General features: G+C 42.4%; 1 protein-coding gene and 1 long non-coding RNA gene across 5 annotated transcripts in view; one reads left to right on the top strand and one right to left on the bottom strand.

Annotated features, from left to right (window-relative positions):
• Window positions 1-2,814: 2,814 nt before the first annotated feature.
• Window positions 2,815-5,287, bottom strand: LOC122210098. The gene is made up of 2 exons (XR_006197910.1): window positions 4,951-5,287; window positions 2,815-3,014 (listed from the first exon to the last, which is right to left on the bottom strand). It is a non-coding gene; the product is annotated as an uncharacterized LOC122210098 (long non-coding RNA).
• A 362-nt stretch (window positions 5,288-5,649) lies between these two features.
• RNF216 (ring finger protein 216) overlaps window positions 5,650-23,981 on the top strand; it is a 144,692-nt gene continuing 126,360 nt past the window's right edge. Inside the window, exons 1-2 of one of the 4 annotated variants that reach the window (XM_042922563.1) lie at window positions 5,650-5,831; window positions 18,867-18,998. In XM_042922563.1, the coding sequence (XP_042778497.1) occupies window positions 18,932-18,998 (67 nt within the window). In that variant the 5' untranslated portion in view covers window positions 5,650-5,831; window positions 18,867-18,931. The remainder of the gene's footprint in view (window positions 5,832-18,866; window positions 18,999-23,981) is intronic. The other 3 variants (XM_042922564.1, XM_042922565.1, XM_042922566.1) reach the window with 3 other exon arrangements.

The following is a 23,981-nucleotide window of genomic DNA, read 5'->3' as shown; positions in this document are numbered from 1 at the left end:
GGATAGCTATTATCAAAAAACAGAAAATAGTAAAGATCGGTAAAGATGTGGAGAGATTGGAACCGTCGTACACAGTCGGTGGAAATGTCAAATAGTGGAAAACAATATGATTTTTACTGGAAAATTAAAAATAGAATTACCAGGGGTGCCTGGGTAGCTCAGTCGGTTGAGTGTCCGGCTCCTGATTTCAGCCTGGGTCGTGATCCCGGGATTGTCAGATCGAGCCCTGTGTCAGGCTCCATGCTGGATATGCAGCCTGCTTGGGATTCTCTCTCCCTCTGCCCTTCTCCCCCATTTGTGCTCTTTCTCTCTCTCTTAAAAAAAAAGTTAAAAAAGCAGAATTACCATATGAGCCAGTGATTCCACTCCGGGTATATATCCAGAAGAATTTAAAGAGATCGCTGTATACTCATGTCCATAGCAGCATTATTTACAAGGGTTAAAACATGAAAGCAACCCAAATGTCCATTGACAGATGAATGGATAAGCAAATGTGGTAAGGCACACAATGGAATATTACTCAGCCTTAAAAAGGAAGGAAATTCTGACACATGCTACAACATGGATGAACCTCGAGAATGTTCCGCTGAGTGACATAAAACCAGTCACAGACAAATCCTGTAGGATTCCACTTACACATAGTACTTAGAGCAGTGATAATCATAGGGACAGAAAGTAGAAAGGTGGTTGTCAGGGGCTGGGGGCGGGGAGCGGGGAATGGGGAGCTATTGTCCCATGGGTATAGAATTTCAGTTTTGCAAAATGAAAACAGTTATGGAGATGGATGGTGATGATGTTTGCACAACATCCATTATGAATACATTTGATACGACTGAGGCATACACTTAAAGATGGTTAAGATTTGAGATTTGTTGTGTGCATTTTACCACAATAAAAATTGAGAGAATAAACATATGTTGAGCAGAAGAAACCAGACACAAGAGTGCATGCTTTATGATCTCCTTTATCTGAAACTACAGAAAAAGCAATTCTAATCTAAAGTGACAGAAAGCAGATAAGTGGTTGCCTAGCATCCAGGGCTGGAAGGAGCAGATCAACCACTACAGGTTGAGGAAGGAGCACCAGAGAATATTTGGGGGTGATGGGAATGATCTCTATCTTGATTGCAGCGGAGGTTATATGCGTGGGCGCATGAATCTGTCAAAACTCAGAAATGTACACTTACAGTGGGCGCGTCGTATTGCATATAAATCATTCTGCAATAACACTGATTTAAAAAAAAAAGCAATGCGCTAGAATAGCAGGAAATTACTGCTTCTGAAAGCAGATCGAGTTCAGGAATAATTTCCTCCATGGCCAGACTAGCACGGCTTCATCGAGATAAAACCGATGGCAATACTCACAGCTCTTGGGAGTGACGATGATATACAGAGTGTGGAAATGGCAGTCCTCTACGATTATAAATGATTTTACAGGTGGCAGGCACATTAAACTAATTGTAACCAGAAAATGAAATACAGGAGGCAGGGCTGCAATGACTCACAGAGGTGTATGAATTATACCCCAGCTTTCTGGAAGGCTCAGAGTGCTCTTATGTTGCATACCTTCCACCATAACTGCACGGAAGTATAGCCAATACACATGGGACGAGTTTCCATAGATGGGAAAAGTCTTCCCAGGAAAGTAGCAAAGCATCGCTTCTGGGCAATAGTTTTGTCTGCAGGCAGATCTCTTCTGCCCTTTCTGATTTTGGGTGCTGGTTGACGTTAAAAGCAAAAAAAGAAAAAAAAAGTGACTCCTCTTATTGACATAGAACATTTTTCCTTATAATAAAAATATGGAGCAAAAATCCCTAAATACTGCTGACTGCTCACAAACTATTCCATCCTTCTCTTTTTTTAAATTAAATTAAAATTTATTTTATTTTATTTTTTTAAGTACTACCCAACGTGGGGCTCGAACTCACAACCCCAAGATCAAGAGTCACACGCTGTACCAACTGAGCCATGCAGGCCCCCCTAATTTCTTTTTTTTTAGTTTTATTTTAATTCCAATTAGTTAACATACGGTGTTATGTAAGTATCAGGTTGCCATCCTTCTCTTAAGGAAGCTTACTTTCAGTTCTATGTTTCACACCTTGATTTTCATTTTTATTTGTATTTTATTGGTTGGTTTCTTAGTTTATTGGTTGGCTGGTTTATTGGTTGCTTTCTTCTAATTATAACTTTTTAAGAAGTCAGGAACAGGGGTGCCTGGGTGGCTCAGTCGGTTGAGGGTCTGACTTTGGCTCAGATCATGATCTCCCGGTTCGAGCCCCACGTCGGGCTCTGTGCCGACAGCTCGGAGCCTGGAGCCTACTTTGGATTCTGTGCCTCCTCCCCTCCTCACGCTCTGTCTCTCTCTCTCTCTCTTTCCTCCAAAAATAAATAAACATTAAATTAAAAACTTAAAAAAAAAAAAAAAGAAAAAAAGAAGTCAGTAACATTGTTTTATTTCCTGGAACCTATTTTTATGGTCACTTTCTGCTTTATGGAGAGTGAGACTTGTTTTCTATTTATAGACGGAAATGAGGCTTCCCTTTTAAAATAAATATATTTTGGGGCACCTGAGTGGCTCAGTTGGTTGAGCGTCTGACTTTGGCTCAGGTCATGTCTCACAGTTTGTGGGTTTGAGCCACGCATCAGACTCTGTGCTGACAGCCCGGAGCCTGCTTCGGATTCTGTGTCTCCCTCTCTGTCTGCCCTTCCCCCATCCACACTGTGTGTGTGTGTGTGTGTGTGTGTGTGTGTGTGTGTGTGCACGCGCGCGCGCGCGCCCGTGCACACGTGCCGCTCAAAAATAAATAAACATAAAAAAATTTAAAAAATATATTTTGATGAAAAATGAATCCGTCTAAAGAACAAACTATTACTTACAGGCAATAGGTCACTTAGGCAAAAATTGTGATATTCCCATACTGCTCAAAAGTCTGAGGTTTGTTAAAGGCTGTTCCCTTTTCTGCTCTGCTGTTTTGTGGTTCGGTGACAGGGCAGGTGTGGGCTCCTCTGTGACATCTTGAGAAGATGGAGCAGGGCCAGCAAATCAAAAACAACAACGACGATTAACTGAATCGTCAAAGCACGTGCCCTGGGACCATACCACCCTCTTTCCTGGGCAACTATCTGCTGGGCTGCTGGTCAGTCCTCCTCACTCATTGAAGATTTTAGGAACTGTCTTATTCCATGCCCCACCTCTGTTTCTGACATCTTTCTTGACGATTTAATATCCTGTTATATAATCTATCTTCACCCAGCCCTTCGTTTCTTAATCCCTGCCCTTCGATGATCTACGCCTCCTCTCTACCTCAGGCACCCTCGTCGTGGGGCTTCAGCGATCCCTGGGCTCATCGTTACCAACAACTGCATCATCTCCAAAATCTCAATGTCAAGCATACCTCTCATTGACCCAGTCTCCAGCTCCTTTCTTCCCCCTGCATCTAGGTGGGTGGCTGGAGAAAGCCCCATATCCTTGCTGCCTGGCTTCACTTTAAATCTCTGACCACAGAACTCCAGAGCCAGCAAGGCCACAGCATTCAGCTCATCCTATCTCTCTCCTTTACAAAACTGCAAGATCTTGTACCCGGCCTCACTCTCAGCCAATGTCCCTCCTTCTGGTTTCCCTGAGATTCAGCTCTATTGTATTGCATCTCTGAGCAGCATCTGTCAACACCGATAATTTTCCTCCTTCTTGGAACACTTTGTCTCTATGGCCTCTGAGATATCACACGCTCCTGGTTTTCCTTCTCCTTCACCGGGCTTTCCTCCTCAGCACCCTCCTCTACATGGCACACGTTGAAGTGACCCTGAGCTCCGTCCTCTCTCCTCTGTCTACTCATTCCCTAGGTATGAGTATAGCCAGTCCCATGGCTTTATACATTATCCATATCTCAGTGACCCCCCCCATTGTAAATCCCTAGCCTGAGTTATCCTGTCTTTCTGAAGCTTCAGACTCATATATCCAACTGCCTATTGACATCTCAATTTGAAGGTCTAGCTGGCAATTTAATGCGTCCAAAACACGTTCACCTCTTCCTAGGCCGACCAAAACCTGTCCCTCCAAATTTCCCCCCCAGTTGTGAATGGAACCACCATTTACTCAGTTGCACACGCCAAAAACCTTGTGGTTACCCTTGATTCCTTTCTCTCTCACCTCACATCCAATCTACCTGCAAATGTCTCTGTTCTACCTAAAAAAAAAAAAAAAAAATCAATCCCTAATGTGATTATTTCTCACCACCTCCTTCCTGACCATCCTAGTTAAAGTCACCATCACATAATAATTATTTTGACTCTCGCGATCGCTTCCTAACACATTCCTGCTTCTACTCTGAGCTCTCTAGAGTCTGTTGTTCAAATAGCCACCAGGGTCATCTTTGGAAAACGTTCTCGGAAAAATCAGCCCACACGTCTATTCCCAATTCTCTAGTGGCTTCCCATCACAGTTGGAAGAAAATCCAGATTCTGGGGCGCCTGGGTGGCTCAGTCGGTTAAGCGTCCAACTCTTGGTTTCAGCTCAGATCATGATCTTACAGTTCCTGAGTTCCAGCCCCGCATCAGGCTATGTGCTGGCAGGCAGGAGCCTGCTTGCGATTCTTGTTCTCTCTTTACCCCTCCCCGGCTCACGCTGTCTCTCTCGAAATAGATTTAAAAAAAAAATTTTTTTTAAATCAAATTTCTTATCAAGACTTTCTATGAGGGCACCTGAGGAGCTCATTCGGTTAAGCATCCAGCTCTTGATTTGGGCTCATGATCTCACAGTTGGTGGGATGGAGCTCCATGTGGGGTTCTGTGTTGACACTGTGCAGCCTGCTTGGGATTCTCTCTCTCCTCTCTTTGTCCCTCCCCCCCCCCCTCCCAAAATAAACAAATACAGATTTAAAAAAAAAGACCTATGATTTGGCCCCCTACCGCCTGGCCAACCCCCATTCCCTACCACACTCGTCTCACTCACCGCACTGCAGGCTCGCTGTTTTTCTAACACGCCAGGCATCTCCCGTGTGCTTGAAGTGTGTTTCCTCCAGGTGGTCACCATCGCTCTCACCTCCTTACGTCATTCTGTATTCTGCTGAAATGTCCCCTCTTCAGAAGACTCCCCGACCACACCGGTATCCTCATCACATCACGCTCTATCCCTTTTGCTGCTTTATTTTTCCTATGCGTGGTTTTTTTTTTTCTTTCCCTGAACACTTTCTGCCCGAACCAGTGTTTTAGTTCATTAGTTTACTAGTTAGCGAGTTCCCTAGCTATATCCCCGCCCGCTAAAACATAAGCTTCAGGAGAACAGGGACCCTCCATACCGTTGTATCCCCAATTCCTAGAACAGTGCCTGGCTGACAGGAACCTCTCCGGAAAATACGTATTGAATGAATGACTTGCCAAAGGCAAGGGGTGCAAACGAATGCATGTCCAGCGGATTTTCACGGGCACCTGTTTCTGCCCACCTCCACCCCCACCCCCGACCTATTCATCTCTAGGGAGATGGCGACACTTCCTAGGGTGGCGGGAAGGGTACCTCGGTTTCCTTCATCCTCCCACCCCGTGGGGGAGTCAAGACTCCCTGGGTGGTGAGCGGAAAGGCGTCCCTCTCTATGGTCTTACTCCCCAGGTCCCTCCTCCCTAGCACCCGGCGTGCCTCTATGGTTCTTCCTGTCATTAGTCGGGAGGGGGCGCTGTGCGCAGGCGCGGGGTGAAGCCGCGGCGGGGCCGGAAGGAGTGCAGCGGCAGCCTCGGAGGCGGCGGCGACGAAGCTGTCGGCGGCCGCTCCCGGTGACTAAAAGCCGCGGCGACAGAGGCCGCCGAGCCCGCTTGGCGAGCCGGCGAGCTGAGTGGCGAGTAAGTGTCGGCCGCGGGGCGCGTCCAGCTCCTCGGCAGGCCGTGTGAGGCGAGCGGCGTCTCCGCCCGGCGCCTCCATTAAGCCCCGGGGTGGGGGCGGGGGCGGGGGCCTCGGCCGTGAGGGGCGGCGGGGCCGAGGAGTCGGGGGCGCGGGCCTGGCCCGGCGGCCGCCCCAACGCGAGCGGGCCCGGGGCCGCGCGGGGCGCCGCCGAGGGACGCGAGCAGTGGGGCCGGCGGCGAGGCGGGAGCCACAAAGGCGCAGGCGGCCGGCGGACCCTCCCCCGCTCCCGCCACTTCGGGAAGTTTCGCGGGCCGGCCCCGGGCCTGCTGCGCGAAGGCGAAAGCGCCGAAAGACCGAGTTTCCTCGGCGGCACCTCGCGGGAGGCGGCGTCCGTGGAGCCGAGCGCGGCCTGGAGCGCGCGGGCGGCGATGCCCTATGACTTTGAACTCCGGCGCCCCCGGCCTAGGGGCGCCGGGCCTCGGTCCCAAACCCTCCCGACTCGGTTCAGGAGGGCTCTCTTCTCGAGAAAGCCGGCGACTCCCCCCCGCCCCCCAGCCCTTGCGGGGACATCCAAGTGCGTCAAAACCCTCTGCAGCGCGGGGAACGCGAACCCGTCCAATGTACCTGGAGCGCCGCGCAGTGAACGAGACCGCTGTTCCCGCGTGGGATGTGGCTGAATGCTGTGTGGAACGCTCGTCTCAAAACTTCGGGCCGCTCCAGTCTCGTGCGAGGGCTCCCTGAGCGCCGGCAGGGTCCGATATAAACCAGCCAGGGGGCCTTGTAAATAACTCCCAATACCATGTGATAAGTTCCTGGGTACAGCTTGTCCTAGGCACTCTGCTAATGCAAAGAGAAGATTTTTGTACCCTGCTGGGAGCTGGGAGAGGACAGGGAAGATTTTAGGACCGACCTCAGTCTTGCACGCTTGCCTGAAGACCGCAAAGAAACAACCTTGCTTTGTTCCGTTTATTATTATTATAGGTAATTTATTGGGGCTGGGGGCAGGGGGTGGCGTGAACTGGAGGAAACAGCTAGGGAGCCTGGGACCAGATTTTTGGATCACCTTAACTCTTAAATAGAGCCTAGCGGCAGCACGCGAAAGAAGCCTTCCAGCCCCTCTGGAGGAATCTGATAAAGGAAGTTGAGATGCGAGTCAAGGAGACTGCAAGTTTATGAAATAAGGTAGTTGAGTGAGCCTGTGTTTGCCAACTCCGATAGCTACTATTGAACGAGCGTTCACTATATTCTAGACTGTGTTATTTGCAGACCTCAGGACTAATTCTCCTGCCTGGCAGTGTTATTTTATCTTCATTGTCAGTGAGACAAAACATGACGCTAACCATGTGCTAGACACCGGTTTAAGCATTTTCTTTAAAACTCTCTTAATCTTCAATGATGGGGGTTCTGTTATTGTCCTTGGTTTAAAAAGGAAGAAAATGAGGTGCTGAAAAATAACTTCTTGAGTCACAGAACTGGGTCAGAGCTGGGACTCGAACTCAGTTTGGTTCCATAGTTCGTATTTCTAATTGTTCTGCTATGTCTGTAAATGATGTTTTTTCAGAAAGGTCTTCTGGAGTATTTGCTTTGTGCCAGGCAGCGTGCTATGTCCTGTAGCTATGGAATGAATAAGCTGCAGGGTCCTACGATCTTGGAACTGATGTTAGCAGAGGAGATAGCGATTTAACATAGCTTCCCAAGTAAGTGTAGGTTATTGTGGCAGCCACTTTGAAGGGGTGAGATATGTTGTCATTGGGGATGGTCAGGAAAGGTTTATCTGAGGAAGTCGTTTAAAATGAGAAACTGAAGGATGAATGGAGTTAATTTGGTCCGGGAGGCAGTGAAAAGTCATCAGTCAACCAGAGGGAGGAAGAAGCATGGCATGTTCAAAGGCCTGAACCATTGTCCCTGCAGAATGGTGAATGGGGGAGAGGTGTCAGGTGAGGTCAGCTAGGTCAGCAAGGATCATGCGAGACACCATTTCACAGGCCATGAGATTTTGGTTCTACCATGATGAGATTTTGTGATTTAAAAAAAAAAACGAAAACAAAAAAACCCTTAGTGGTATAGGAAAATACATCAGAGGGTAGAACCTGGAGGCATTGTGGGGTAGCAGGGGCACTGTATTCATGAGTTCATGGAGGATTGAACTGTAAAAAAATCATTGAAAACATTGATTTTTTTTTTCCCTCTTGTGGATGAGGATGTGCTTGCTTAATCTAATTTCTGAACCAATTTTCAGTTGACATTTGAGGAAAATTTTAAGGTTAATATGTTAAACTGTTTAGTGCACCCACGGAAGATCGTTGAGTTTCATTTTTGGTTTAAAACGTTTCCTATTGTAGAAAGACTAACAAGAGGGTTTGGTTTGTTTTGTTTTGTTTTAAGGGAGAGCGCAAGTAAGCAGGGGAGAGGGACACGGACAATTTCAAGAGGGTTCCATGCTCACTTGCAGCCCAACACAAGTCTTGGTCCCATGACGCTGGGATCATAACCTGAGCTGAAATCAAATGTCGGATGCTCACCTGACTGAGCCATTTTGTCTACATGTTAAAATTTGTGCACATTGTGTTTTCTTATTCTGAACTTACTACCTTCCTTGTTTTTAATAGTATCACCATCCTCCAGTCACCCAACATCTAGGTCAACTTTGACTCCTTTCTTCCTCTTTCCCGATGGCTGTTTACATACAGAAGTCCTCTAGAATCTAACTGTGGTTGGTATCGTATTTTTTCCCTCGTCCTGCTTACTGTTATCTCTAGTTCATACTTCACTGCCTCTTGTTTTCTGGGTTTCCTGGTACCAGATATTTGTACAGTCTTCATATTGCAGTGAGGTTGATTTTCCTAAAGTACAACTTTGTGCATTGCTTTCCATTGGTTAGAAAATAAAATTTGAGCCGGGCTTCAGTTATCCATAGATGCATAACAAACCACCCCCAGACCTAGTCACTTAATACAGTTTTATTTGTTGGCAATTTTGTGAGTCAGGAGATTGGGAAGGGCTAACCTGGGCTGTTTTTTCCTGATCCACATGTTGCTAGTAGAGGTGGTAGGGTTGGAGGTTCTACTTCCAAAGTGCTTTTTCACTCCCATGCCTTGTCAGGGACTACTGGGAGGCTGGGCTCAGCCACATTTTCTCTCTCCACGTGAAGTTAGGGCTTTCCGTGTGATCTCTCCAGCAGGGGAGTCAGAATTCTTAATGGTGTTTCTGGGCTCCAGGAGCCCTAGGCGGAAGTGGCTGTTCTCTTAGGAGCACCGGGGGGGGGGGGGGGGGGGGGTGGTCAGTTGGTTAAGCGTCCAGCTCTGAATTTTGGCTCAGGCCATGGTCTTGTGGTTCCTGAGATCCAGCCCTGCACTGGGCTCTGTGCCAACAGCGGGGAGCCTGCTTGGGATTCTCTCTTCCTCTCTCTGCCCCTCCCCTGCTTGCGAGCACACACGTTTGCTCTCCCTTTTTCTCTCTTAAAATAAATAAACATTAAAAAAAAAAGTTATCTTAAAAGCAAAGTTTGGAACTAGCACAGCATTCAGTTTAGCTTAAATACAGCTATCTTGGCTAAGCTTCCCTAACTATCTGCCCTCTCCCAACTGGGATAGTGTCTTTATCGCACAAAGACTTCATTCTGTTGTGCTAATTTGTAGTGTACTTAATTGTGTGCGTAGTTTCTCTCACTGTCCGGACTCCCCCAAGTTTTTTGAGGCAAGATCCACGTTGGGTTTTCCTGTGATGCATAACAACTTTTTTATACCATGTGGCAAGAACATAATAAATATTTGCTGAACTCTTTATCGTATAGAAAAGTCAGAACGTATAAGAAAGCAAAAAAGTATAACTGCGTGAAACTTAATACTTAGTAATAACCTCACTCACTTTTTGTTTTGTTGATTTAATGCTGATTAACTGTTAGTACAGACTTACAATAAATAGATATCCAAATAATGGTTAAGATGAGAAGCTAGAATGTGAATGAAGAGCAATAATCACTTATAGACCCTTGAGAAACCGTTCTGGGAAGAGGTGCTGTGGAGCAGTATGACATGGGCATGTCAGCTTCTCCCAGACTATGCCTGGCTCGGCTTTGCCCACCTTCCTCTGGAGTGGCCAAAAAGATTAACTCGTTAAGTGGGAAATATCTTTTATTACCCCAAAATCAGTGTTGCAGAAGTGACCGACACATTGCTGGAGATTACTCTGGAAAGTGGTAACACTACAAAACCCCAGGACCATGCAGTATTATATTAGGAACCTGTAGAAGGAAAAATGGAGATGTAACATGAATAGAAGAATGAGAAGAAGATTATTTATAGTTGAAGAAAATCCTGATGAACTGATTGTGGTCCCTTAATCAGACTCTGGTTCTGTATGGCTCTGTTGAACAGCTCCGGACTCTGACAGAGGAAGATGTTTTTGGAGCCACTCATTCATTCAGCCACTGTGTGAGATGCAGGAAATACAGCTATGAATAAGATAGTCAAGAACATGGTGGAGAACATGATTCAGATGTGGACTTTTTCATATGTTGATACATCCACCCAAGGAAAAGAAGGGGATTTGAAAAATAGTTGTAGGAGGCAGAAGAAAACACAGAATTGTCATCTAATTTTGTTAAGTTTTTACTTAGTATATAGTAGTACTACATAAGATTCTCCGCGGAATAATGAAGTGATGAAATATATGCTAATTTTTGGTTCTGGCTTGGAAGCATCAACTGCCTTACTGACTATAGAGTATAGTCATAAACGTACATATGAAAATTTTTACAATACGAGGAAGAGGCAAGATAAAATACTCTCTTAGGTAGCATTTCCAATTTCTGGATTCCACATTTATTTAACCATTTTCTTCAGCTGTTTGATCAAGAACCTACTTTCACAGAAAAAATGAAGTTTCTTATAGAAAGAAGTAAAAGTTTAACTGTGAATAGTTCTAATAAAACTAGTAAAAATTAACCTGGAAAAGGAAAATAAAGCCCTTCCCTCCCCCAACGTTTGTATGTATCACCGACTAATTAATAAACACTATACATCTGTGTGCTTGGGATAACAAAATTCTTGTTTTGTTGGCATTTACCATTTACAAATGGCCTCTGATTTCGTCTTCCACCACAGCCTTACAAGGTAAGAATAGCTGTTTTCATTTCATAGGAAATAACAGTCATAATGTGACACTTGCTGTGTGCCAGGTACCGTGCTAAACACTTTATATATTTAATGCAGTTCATCTTAAAACCACTATTCTCATTTCACAAATGAACTAGGTCGAAGAAATTAAGCAATTTATGCAGTCACTGATTGACTAAATGGTGAAACCAGCATTCATGCTTAGGTAGTTTAATCTGAAGCCTGAATGAGAGGACATGACCTTTGCAGAGAAGCTAGTCAGGAGGAGGAGTTCTGTTGTCAGACTCCTTTTCTCACTGCAACTTGGGGTCTTTTTATGTACCACTCGTTTGTGCGGAATCTTGCTCTTAAAGCACCACAAGTAATCTGTTCAACCACAAGTTTGACATTTTAACTAAATTAGGTAGATGTAAAATGAATCACATTTCTGTTGGATTTCTGTCGTAAAATTGAAGGAACTTTGTGGTGAAATAAGAAACTTGACTAGTAGAATTAAGTGTTCAGAATACTTTTAAAAAATTGTATTTGGAAGAAAAGTAAAGTTCTTGAATAGGTGGCAGTTCAAATTTGACATCAGAGCTCTTACCTTTCTCCTGTGCTCTTTGTAAATGATGTCCTAATTATTATTTCAAGTGAGATTTGTAATTTTTAAAAATTGAGTTACCCTTGTCCAGGTATAGATAACCAGAGAATTCTGTTGTAAGACTTAAAAAGTCTTGATACACAACTTAGTATTCTCTAAGTTGGAAAAATTCTAATGTTAATTTGACTTTTAATTCTTTGTAGACATCATTTAATGAGAAGCCAGGGTCTGGGGACCTACTTTCTCTAAAGCACGTGGTTTCTCCCAGGAAGGCAAAGAAAATTGAGATTTTCTTAGAAGGAAAAACATTGAGTGGGTGGGTTATAGATAGGATCTTGGGACTAAAAGGGCCCCATGGCAGTTAGAATTGTCCTCCTTTCGTTCTTAATTATTTTCATTTTCCTAACGTTCATCAAATTAAAGCAAGAAAATGGCTCAAAAATCAAAGTGCAGGAAGATTTAAAAGTAGTTCTCCCCTCATGACGCCCCAACTACTGTTTCACAGAGGCAACCACTTCTTTTTCTTTTTTTTTCTTATAATGGCTTTTGTTTGCCTAACTTTTCTATTGTGAAATACAGTACACACAAAGAAGTTTCACCCCAGACTGAGCTTGGGCCTGTGCCTAAACTAAACTTTATCTAAATGAAGTCATTCAATACATACTTTCTTGTGTCTGGATTCCTTCACTCAACCTTTATGTCTTGGGGTCCATCCATGTTGTGTGTGTGACTTCACAATAGTTTGGGGGTTTTTTTTGTATCGTTTTTAATTGTGTGAACATAGCACTGGATATCTGTCCATTCCTTCGTTGGTGTGAGTCCTTTTTAGTTTTTGGCTCTTAGAAAAATACTGCCGGGGTGCCTGGGTGGCTCAGTCGTTTAAGCGGCTGACTTCGGCTCAGGTCATGATTTCGTGGTCCATGAGTTTGAGCCCCATGTCGGGCTCTGTGCTGACAGCTCAGAGCCTGGAGCCTGTTTCAGATTCCGTGTCTCCCTCTCTCTGACCCTCCCCCGTTCATGCTCTGTCTCTCTCTGTCTCAAAAATAAATAAACGTTAAAAAGAAAAAAAAGAAAAATACTGCTGTGAACATTCTTATATACATAGACCTGGTGCATATAAGCAATAGTTCTATAATCTAGATTGCTAGTGGTGGGCTGTTGGGTCAGAGCATATCATCTTCCACTACAATTTATGATAAAGTATCAGACTTTGTCATATTGTTTTTCTTTAAGTTTATTTTTTATTTATTTTGAGTGAGTGAGCAGGGGAGGGGCAGAGAGAGAGGGTGAGAGAATCCTAAGCAGGCTCCTCACTGTCAACGCAGAGCCCAATGCGGGGCTCAAACTCTCGAACCATGAGATCATGACCTGAGCTGAAGTCAGACATTTAACCAACTGAGCCACCCAGGTGCCCCTTAGCAATTCTGTGGGTATATAATATCTTGTGAGGGTTTTCTTACCCTTCAAAATGAAACACCCATATTTAAATGAATTTTTTTTATGTTTATTTTTGAGAGAGACAGAAACAGGATGTGAGTGGGTTAGGGGGCAGAGAGAGAGGGAGACACAGAATCCTAAGCAGGCTCCAGGCTCTGAGCTGTCAGCACAGAGCCCAACACGGGGCTTGAACTCACGAGCTGTGAGATCATGACAGCCGAAGTCGGACGCTCAACCAACTGAGCCACCCAGGTGCCCCTAAAACACCATATTTAGAACCACATAAAACAAATGTATGGCGTAATGAATTATAAGATGCTTGTACTCACCACCCAGTTTAAAAAGTAGACCACCCCAGCACCCTCCCACATATCCTGTCCTGATCATAACTCATTCCTTCCCCCTAAAATTATTAGTCTGACTTTTATAGTCATTTTCTTGTATTTCTCTATGGTTTTATCATCCAAGAGTACATCCCTAGGTATTATAAACGCATTTTAAAAATTTGATGCATATGGGACGCCTGGGTGGCTCAGTCAGTTAAGTGTCCGACTTCGGCCCAGGTCATGGTCTCACGGCTTGTGAGTTCAAGCCCTGCATCAGGCTCTGTCCTGACAGCCTGGAGCCTGCTTCTGATTCTGTCTGCCTCTCCCTCTACCCCTCCCTAGCTCATGCTCACACACACACACACACACACACACACACACATTCTCTCTCTCTCTCTCTCTCTCTGTCAAAAATAAATAAACTTAAAAAAAAAAGATTAAAAAAATAAAGATTTGATGTATGTTTTAAATCTAAGGTTCTTCTTCCATTCCTTTTCTTTTTTCCTTATAACTTAAATGTTGTTGAACCTGAACTGTTTGACCCGTAGTTTCACAGAGCCTAAATACGTGTTCATCAGACTTCTAAGAAATTATCATTCCCCTATAGAGAGAGCCTTTTTAGACAATTTTTCCCCCTAACCCTCCCCATTAATTACTAAGGAATAAGATTTTGCTGGGTGAAACTGAATTTTGAAGAGTCAAGCCATTGTAACACCTTAAGGTCTTTTCACACTCTTGCAGAAGCACTCCCATTGAGGATACATGGTCTGGATTGCATACTTAGGGTGCAATTCAAAATTTCATTTTTTTCCTCGAGCTTCTATTCTAAAAATGTGGCTGAGTCCAAATCCTTCACCAAACTCTGGTTCAGTCTCTTTCACAAGGCTGTAGCTAGTGTGTTCTTTTCTCAGAATGCGCTTTTGTCTTGTCTCTGTGATGTTAGCAGCCAGTGATTTGCAAGGTCTAGATCCAGTAATTCATTAAGGATTACAAAATGATCGTATCTTAATTGAATTTTTTAATTGATATTGGAATACTTTTATAAAGAAACCATTTTCTTACGCTCTATTTGGTTATCCAGTGATTTATAGTTTATAGAGGAAAGACAAGAAAATACCTGAATCTGTGCCTTGATTTTACCAATTTTAAAGATAATGTATCGGTTGATATCATACTGTGAAAATGACCTGTTAAAAAAAAATTAATGGGGCACCTGGGTGGCTCGGTCAGTTGAGTGTCCGACTTCGGCTCAGGTCATGATCTCATGGCTCGTGGGTTTGAGCCCCGTGTCGGGCTCTGTGCTGATAGCTCAGAGCCTGGAGCCTGCTTCTGATTCTGTGTCTCCCTCTCTCTCTGCCCCAACCCACTTGCATTCTCTCTATCTATCTCTCTCTCTCTCTCTCAAAAATAAATATTAAAAAAATTTTTTTTAATAATTACGAACACTTTCTTGTATATATTTTCTTCAGAGAGTCATGTCATATTATTATGTTTATTGGTGCTCAGAATGTTCTATGTTTGGCCAATGGGCACCTCTTCAGAACTTTTTTTTTTCTTTGAGTTATTCTGACAGGACCCAGTCTTTGATAGGTAGTTTTTGATAGTTTCCGTGATATGTGATGGGACAAGATGTTGTAGGCTCATTTTGTACATTTCTTGCTTCAGATATGGAATTAGTAATTTCTCCCAAAAATCCCTGGTTTCTTTTGGTGGGAAATAGTATTTCAAGACCATAACTTAGGGGCGCCTGGGTGGCTTAGTCGATTAAGCATCTGACTCTTGGTTTCAGCTCAGGTCATGATCTCACGGTTTGTGAATTTGAGCCCCACATCGGGCTGTGTGCTGATGGTGTGGAGTCTGCTTGGGATTCTCCCTCTCTCTCCCTCTCTCTCTCTCTCCCTCTCTCTCCCTCCCCCCCCCTCCCCCCCCCCCAAATAAATAAACTTCTAAATCAAGACCATGATCTAGGCACTACAGATGCTGATTGCTACAAATAAATTGTTTTCTTCAGGCCTTTCTCTTTTTTTTGTACAGAACTAAAATATTTTCCTTCACACTAGTATTTATAACTTAAGTTTAAGACTATTAGGGTTTTACTTCTCTATAAGTAAAATTTCTTTTTTCTACATGGAGAATCTTGATTCTCAAGGACATAGGGATTAATAGAACTAGAATATTCCATAACTCCTACTAGTTTTTTTTATCTTATATGCACACAGCTATCAGAATGAAAGTCTCAGAACATCACAACCAATATGATTACATTCCTTTAAAATTTTGCATATGCTTCCCCTCCCCATAGTTTTTATAATTGTACTGTATTGTTAGATTTTAGTTAGCATTTAATCTCTGTGCTACAAGTAATTATACATTTAATGTTCACTACCAGTCTTCGTGGTGGTGTCTTTAGTCATTTTGGTTGCCTGAAGTTTATTTTTCTGTCAATTCCTCAGGAAGGACCTGTAGAAGCAATCAATATTCCATAGGTTCTTATATGTTGATAAATTTGTGCCCTGGGGCGCCTGGGTGGCGCAGTCGGTTAAGCGTCCGACTTCAGCCAGGTCACGATCTCGCGGTCCGTGAGTTCGAGCCCCGCGTCAGGCTCTGGGCTGATGGCTCGGAGCCTGGAGCCTGTTTCCGATTCTGTGTCTCCCTCTCTCTCTGCCCCTCCCCCGTTCATGCTCTGTCTCTCTCTGTCCCAAAAATAAATAAAAAAAAACGTTGAAAAAAAAAAAATTTAAAAAAAAAAAAAAAAATTTGTGCCCTTTTCTTTGAAATTATTTTTGCTGGATAGAAAATATCTGGCTCCCATTTAAAAAAAATTTTTTTTTTGAGAGAGACTGAGAGGGGAAGGAGCAAAGCGGGAGAGAGAGAATTCCAAGCAGGCTCCACACTTAGCGTGGAACCCGACTCAGGGACTCCCACAACTCTGGGATCATGACCTGAGCTGAAATCAAGAGTTGGATGCTCAACCGACTGAGCCACCCAGGTGTTCTCTGGCTCCCATTTTTTAAAAAAAGAATTTGACTCCATTTTCTAATGGCATAAAGCATCACTGTCAAAGTCTATTATTAATCTAATTTTCATTCTTTTGTATGTCTCAAGCCCAGGTCCTAAAGGGACCTCTTTTCTTTAAAGTCCTGTAATTTCACTAGAATGTGTCTTGATGGTTGTCATTTTGGGTGAGGTGTTTTTTGTTTTAGGTATATACGGGGTTGTTTCAAAATGTGGTCTTTTAACTTTTTTTTTTTTAAGTTTAATTATTTTGAGAGTGAGAAAGAGAGAATGTAAACAAGCAGGGGAGGGGCACAGAGAGCAAACCAAACAGGCTTCGTACAGTAAGGGCAGAGCCTGACACAGGGCTCGATAACATGAACTGTGAGATCATGACTTGAGTTGGATGTTCTTCTGACTGAGCCACCCAGGCGCCCCTCAACATTTTCACGTTAGGAAAATTTTTTTTTACATTTCAGTTTTTAGTATTCTCTTCCCTTTTGAGTTATTCAAGAGCTGCTGTTTGTTATGTTCGACAGTCTTGGCCTTGATTATTTGTTCCTTTGTCTCTTTATTTTTCTATTTAAAACTTTCCTCCTTTCACCTTTTAGTTCTTCTAAGCAGTGTGTGTTGTGTTCATTCACACTTGTGTTCCTTCTAATTTTGTCTTCACTCCTAAAGCTTTTTTTCCTTTTATTTCTAATTCTTTCCTGAGAGCTGTCATTCCGTTTGAGTTTTTTTAGTTCTGATTTATGTTGTTTTATGGCTTGTGTACTTTTTTAGTGTCCTTTAGGTTGTCTCCTCTTCCTGGCATGTATTCATTAATTATAGGGATGTTGTTTTGCTTGTTTTTCTTAGAACTTTATATGAGCTTTGACATCAGCTCTCTTCTTTGCTCATTTGTAATGAAATTGGTTTTCTTGGACTTCCAGGAGAGGAGTTTGGGATAGCTTTTCTAGCTTCACCGAACTCCTTTTTCATGCAGTGTTCAAAATACGATACCTCGGTTCTTGAGATTTCCTGGCTTTGTCCTCTGTTCTCATGTAGACCTGCCTTCTCTCCTTTCTTTCTGTTGTCTCTTTTTACTCAATGTCACTCTTCCCAGCTTTTCATCTTGTAAGGGAGCCCTGCTAGATCAGGTTTGAAACTTTCTGGGTCCTGGGCTGCTTCACTCCTCCCACACCTTAGCATGCATCCCTTGCATTCACCCACTTTTGAGCTGAGCAGACCCCTTCCCAGTGTCCACAGCTTTCTCAGATTAGCCTGTGTGCTTCTCAGTGGATACCTGTTGGTTGTCTGGGGCTTATCCTCACGTCTGAATGATTCCGTGTGTTTTCTGAGGCACAAATGGTACTTCAAAGATCATGTGGCTCTTGGTGATTTGTCCTCACGGGCTCATATTTTGGGGTTTAAGTTATTCTTAGCTTTTTTTTTTCCTAACTTGGAATTTTTGTAATTCTTTTTTTAATGTTTATTTTTGAGAGAGAGAGCGCTGGTGGGGTGGGGTGGAGGGTGGGGGGGACAGAGGCCCTGAAGCAGGCTTCACTCTGACAGCAGCGAGCCCAATGTGGGGCTCGAACTCATGAACCGTGAGATCATGACCTGAGCTGAAGTTGGACGCTCGACCGACTGAGCCACTCAGGTGCCCTGGAATTTTTTGTTTTTAGATGAAAATAAAAGCTTAGGTCAAAAGCTGTGGTGCTGCCATCTTGTCAGAATTCCTTTGTGGTTTCGGTTTACATTACTCTGATGTCTCATAATGTTGGGCACTTTTTCATTTGTTTACTGGCCTTTTGGGTTTCCTCAAGGTACTCAACATTGGGAATTCGAATCTTTTAGCTCATTTTTCCTTTAAGTTGTCTGGTTTGTTTTTCAATCAGCATGTAAGCATTCTTCATACTTGTTGAATAGGAGCCCTTTGTTATGTGTATTGCAGATTTTTTCTCCTGTCGGCTTGCCTTTCATTCTTAATTTCTCTGGTGGGGACACCAGGATGGCACAGTCAGTTAAGTGTCTGACTCTTGGTTTCATCTCAGGTCATGACGATAGCCATTCTAACAGAGCACAGATGATAGCTTGTGGTTTTGATTTGCATTGCCCTGGTGATTAGTGATACTGAGCACCTTTTCATGTACCTGTTGGCCATTTGAATATCTTACTGGAAAAATGTCTATTTAGGTCCTTTGCCCATTTTAAAATTGGATTACTTGGTTTTGGCTGTTGAGTTGCAGGAGTTCTTTGTATATTTTTGTATTTGAACCCCTTACCAGATATGAGTTGGAAATATTTCCTCTCATTCTATAGGTTGCTATAATGGAGTTTTTAAGTGTATTTTTTTAATTCTTTATTTGTTCCATGTGTTCTTTAATCCTTTATTCCTCTTTTATATGTTCTTCTGCAATAATTAGTTATTTTTTAATTATTCTTTTCCCCTACCATTACCTTTTTTGTTATGCATTCTTTTATTATTTTCTTTAGTGGTATTTTCGCCATAAGCTTAGAATGCTACCTTGACCAAATATGTGGGAAGAGTTTCGATAATCCCTCATTCTTAGTATTCTTTTTTTTCTTTTTCAGACCCTTTTGAATAGTCACCATGTTCAGATATTAGCAAGCACGTATGTATATGTCTGCGTTTGAAAATGGCAGAGGGAAACAACAATGAAGAGGTAATTCACTTGAACAACTTTCACTGCCACCGGGGACAAGGTAAGTGTTCTCACTTTCTTCCTTTCATCATTGCTTTCTCCTTTTATGTTACAGTTACATAGTCTTTGTGTTTTTTTTCAAATTTTTTTTTTTTAACGTTTATTTATTTTTGAGACAGAGGGAGACGGAGCATGAACGGGGGAGGGTCAGAGAGAGAGAGGGAGACACAGAATCTGAAACAGGCTCCAGGCTCTGACCTGTCAGCACAGAGCCCGACGCGGGGCTTGAACTCACGAACCGCGAGATCATGACCCGAGCCGAAGTCGGACGCTTAACCGACTGAGCCACCCAGGCGCCCCCATAGTCTTTGGAATGAACCTATTTTGCACCTCGTAGAACCCGGAGACATTTCATTTTTAGACATCAGAACATCTGATGTAATGGACTCGTCAGTCTAAAACTTTGTGTCAAATGGTAATAATACCTGCTGGCATGAATGAAGTTTAAAAATGTTTCCTCACAACTGGATTCATAAGCTATTAATGAGCAAGCCAAAAAGAGCTGTGAATGTGCAGTCATCGGATCTTAGGAAGTCAAGTGGGAATATAGGAACAGTGGCAGTTCTGTTTTTGAAGAAATGGGGTCTTCAAAGGAGGGCTCCTCCAGGCCTGTATGCTCTAGAGGTACTGAAAGTGATGCTGGAGCGTTTTTGCCCCCTCATATGGTGCTTGATTTCATTTTTTGCCAGGAGATTCTGGTTGCCTTACAGGGAATTTTATTTTATTTTATTTTATTTTTAAATGTTTATTTTTGAGAGAGAGAAAGAGACACCAGGGAAAGGACGGGGAGGGAGGGAGGGAGAGAGAGAGGGAGAGAGAGAGAGAATGAGAATCCCAAGCAGATTCTACGCTATTAGCACAGGGCTCAAACCATAAACTGTGAGATCATGACCTGAGTTGAGATCAAGAATTGGACGCTTAACCAGTTGAGCTACCCAGGCACCCCCTTACAGGGAATTTTAGAACATGTATTCATTTTACAGTATTTAACATTTGGGCAAGTTCATTGATTCTTAAAGGGAAAGGAGCCTGTATTTATGTAACATTCCTAAACGCATACGCAATTTTCTGTCAAATCCTACTTCACATTTACACTTAGGCTGAAAGGAAAAAATTCATGCTGATGAGTAGGGAAAAAGTATATTTGACAAGTATAGATTCCATGGAAGAAATTATACCATTTTTTGTTGCTGTTTTTTCCTATTAATGTTTTGTGCTTATGAAGATTATTTTTGTCCCAGTAGAGTGTAAGTTATATACATTTGGCTTTCAGACAACATTTGAAGTTGAACAGATCTTATTAAGCAAATATATTGAGAAAAATAAATTAACATGCTTAAACTAGGCACATTATGAATGCAAAAGAAGTACTAATTTTTTTAGAATTTTATTAATAGTTTATTCTAATTTGGTAGTGAGTGTAACCATAATTCACTGTGAGTGAGAAAGCTTTAAATCTTAGCTATAATTTGTATATGTGATCATTTCTAAAATTTTTCCACATGTATATCAAATTAATGTTGTAGTAGTGTTTTAACTGGGTTTTAAATATACTTGAACAGAATTTCAGAACATCTAATTCCTTTGAGGAAATTACTGACTTTGGAAGCATTTTTTTTCTGTGAGACAGGGTTTATGTATTTTGCACCCAGCATGAGGATATTTTTTTAGGCCTGCAGAGTTGTTTTGTTTTTATTAGCTGTGGTGTTTTCACCATAATTTTTATTGTGCCAACCCCTGTAAGTTTTTTTCTTTTTAATTTTTAAATCATCTTTATTGAAGTATAATTTACTTAAATAAATGCACACATTTTAATTGTATAGTTCGGTGAGCTTTGAAAAATGAATGTACCCATAGACCACCCATTTCTGTCATACCACAAAGGTTCCTTTATGCCCCATCTGTGGTCAGTCCTCACCCCACTCCTGGCCTGAGGAAACCGCTGATGTGCTTCATATAAATGGAACCGGACAGTGTGTACTCTTTATGCCTGAATTTTTCTGCCCAACAGAGTGGTTTGAGATTCATCCATGTTGCATGTATCAGTAATTAAATCCTTTTTAGTTGCTGAGTAGTATGTACCTAGAATTCTATATGCAGTGAAAATGGGCTTAAAAATGAAGGTAAAATAAAGGTTAAAAGTACAAGAATGAAAAAAGATGGGTTATGCAAATCGTAGCACAAAAAAAGAGCTGGTATGTCTATGTGTTATCAGGTAAAATAGACATTTTAGCCCAAAGTAGTAATATTAAGATAGAGTTCATAATGATAAAAGGGTTATTGCACTGGAAAGATAAAACATTTCTAACCTCTATACACTCAGTAACATGGTGTCAAAAGCAAAAATTGACAGAACTAAAAGAAGAAATGGATAAATCCACAATCAGAGTGGGAGATTTTAAATGTATTTTTCACTAACTGATGCAAACATACGCAAACTTTTGTATGAATATAGAACATGGAAGAACATAATCAACAAATTTGACATAATAGATAGGTGGTACTGCACCCAATGTATTTACCGAAATTGACCATATTTTGAGCCACCAAACAGAGTCAGAGGATTGAAATCATATAGATGATGTTCTCTAACCATGCTGGAATTAAGCTGTAAATCAATTACAGAAATATAATTAGAAAATCCCTGAACGTGGAAAACAAGAATACACTTCAGAACAATTTATGGTTCAAAGAAAAAGTCACAATGGAAATTAGAAAATATTTTTAATTGCATGGTAATGAAAATACAATCTTGAAGCTCATGAGATTCATCTAACTGAATAATCTAAACCAGAGCTCAGCAAACTTTTAAGAGCCAGCGAGTCACTATTTTTGCCTTACAAGTCATGTGGTCTCTGTTGCAGCTACTCAGCTATATGTTAAATTGAAGGCAGGGGCACCTGGGTGGCTCAGTCAGTTAGGTGTCTGACTTCAGCTTAGGTCACAATCACATGGTTCGTGAGTTCGAGCCCCGCATTGGGCATTGGGCTCTCTGCTGTCAGCGCAGTGCCTGCTTTGGATCCTCTGTCCCCCTCTCGCTGCCCCTCACCTACGTGTGCTCTCTCTCTCTCTCTGTCTTTATTTTTCTCTCTCTCTCAAAAATAAAAAGCATTCTAAAAAATTATTTTAAAAAAAGTGAAGGCAGCTGTAGATAATATATAAATGAATGAGCATGGCTACGCTCCAGTGAGGACAGGAAGTAGCAGGTACCATCCCACACTGCTGGTGGGAATATAAATTGGCATAATTTGGAAAATCATTTGGCATCGTCCACTAAAATTGAACATATGCTTCCCATATAATTCAGCTCTTCTGCTCCTAGAACGTACCCAACTGAAATGAGCACACCAAGAGACGTGTGTAAGAATGTTCAGTATCCAAAATTGCCGAGACTGGAACCAACCCAAAAGTCCATTGACAGAAGAATAAATAACTTGTAATGTTGTCACGTGCTGGCCTGCGGATAGCAGAGAGAGCTACTGCACATGCCACCACATGGATACGTGGAACCAGTATTTGCAAGAAAGCCAGAAATGAATGCGTACTCAGAAACAAACACAACTAGTCTGTGGAGTCAGGAAGCTTTTAATGTACTCGAAATGTTGTATTTACTGACCTTGGTGATGGTCATCCAGTTGTGGGCCTTTTGTATTAATTCATGAAGTTATATTTTTGATTCGTAGACTTTGTTACACTTTAGTTTTTTAAACTGTTTTTTTCAAAGCTAACGTGTTTATACATGGTGTGCTGGGGGAGTATTTTGCCAACCATTGGACCTCACTATGAGGTGAGAAGCTTCAAGCCAGCTTTTTCATTGGGTCTTCCAAGGTGGTCTCTTAAGTGTTTTTTTTCTCGGACCAGTTCTTCCAGAGAGGAGTCTACAGTTTCCTGCATATGGAATCTAAGACCGGCTGCCAGCATTCTGGGAGCTAAGCAACAGAAAGCATCCAGGGCCTCGTTTGTTACTCTATTTCACGGGCACCTCTTTCCTCTCTTGACCCCGTGCCTGGTGTCTAGTACTCTGCCTCAGTGTCTCTTCACAATGGACCTCCTCAGGGTGGGGTTTTTGGAGTGGCCGAGGAGCTTGGCAAATTCTCTCCCCAAAACCAGTGATAAAATGAGACAAAATTGTCAAAAACAGCCATTTAATGACTGTAAATGACCAAAGGCATATAATGATTGAGAACATTCAGGAAAATCTAGAATTCTGCAGCATGTATTAGGCCAGCTCTGGTTGGTTGTCCCCCCTGCAGGCTGCGGGTTTGAGCCTTCTGCACTAACCTTTTTTAATGTTGGAGAAGCGGATGCTTGCTGAAGTTAGATAATAACCTCATATGGCCGGCATATGGTAGAGCAGAGACTTGGACCTCGGAGGTCGAACCTTAGATTTTACAGACTTACCTGTTTTAAACTGCTGTCCCACAGCTCTGTCACAGGGATGAGTCACGTGAGATAATTGACTTTAGATTGCTGTTCAAATTGTTGGGTGCCATAAAAATAAATGAGGCATTAACCTTGAGAAAGATATTAGAGCTTTAATGGAAAAATTTCAGTGTTTGTAATGATGATGCCTCTTTCCTCGTTTTGGTTTTTTTTCCCCCCTAACCTTTTCTCTAGGACACTGAATGCATTTTCTCTTCGTTGCTTCTTTTAACCTTTAACATTCCCATGGGTCAGGCAGGAAAAAATTAACAGTTTGTGTTATTCAGTAATTCAAATTGGACACGCTCTATCTTCAGACAAAAAAAAAAGTTAGAAACTTTGAACATATAGTTATCCAGATAGTTGTATTTAAAAGGAAATTAGGAAAGTTCTATTGTTTACTGTCATGGATGCTAAATGGTGTTTAAAACACTCAACTGTGGGGCGCCTAGGTGGCTCAGTCGGTTGAGCGTCCGACTTCGGCTCAGGTCATGATCTCACAGTTTGTGGGTTCAAGCCCCGCATCAGGCTCTGTGCTGACTGCTTGCTCAGAGCCTGGAGC

Source organism: Panthera leo, chromosome E3 (genome assembly GCF_018350215.1).
Source record: "Panthera leo isolate Ple1 chromosome E3, P.leo_Ple1_pat1.1, whole genome shotgun sequence".
NCBI classification, from domain to species: domain Eukaryota; kingdom Metazoa; phylum Chordata; class Mammalia; order Carnivora; family Felidae; genus Panthera; species Panthera leo.
This window is presented reverse-complemented; position numbering and strand designations above follow the sequence as displayed.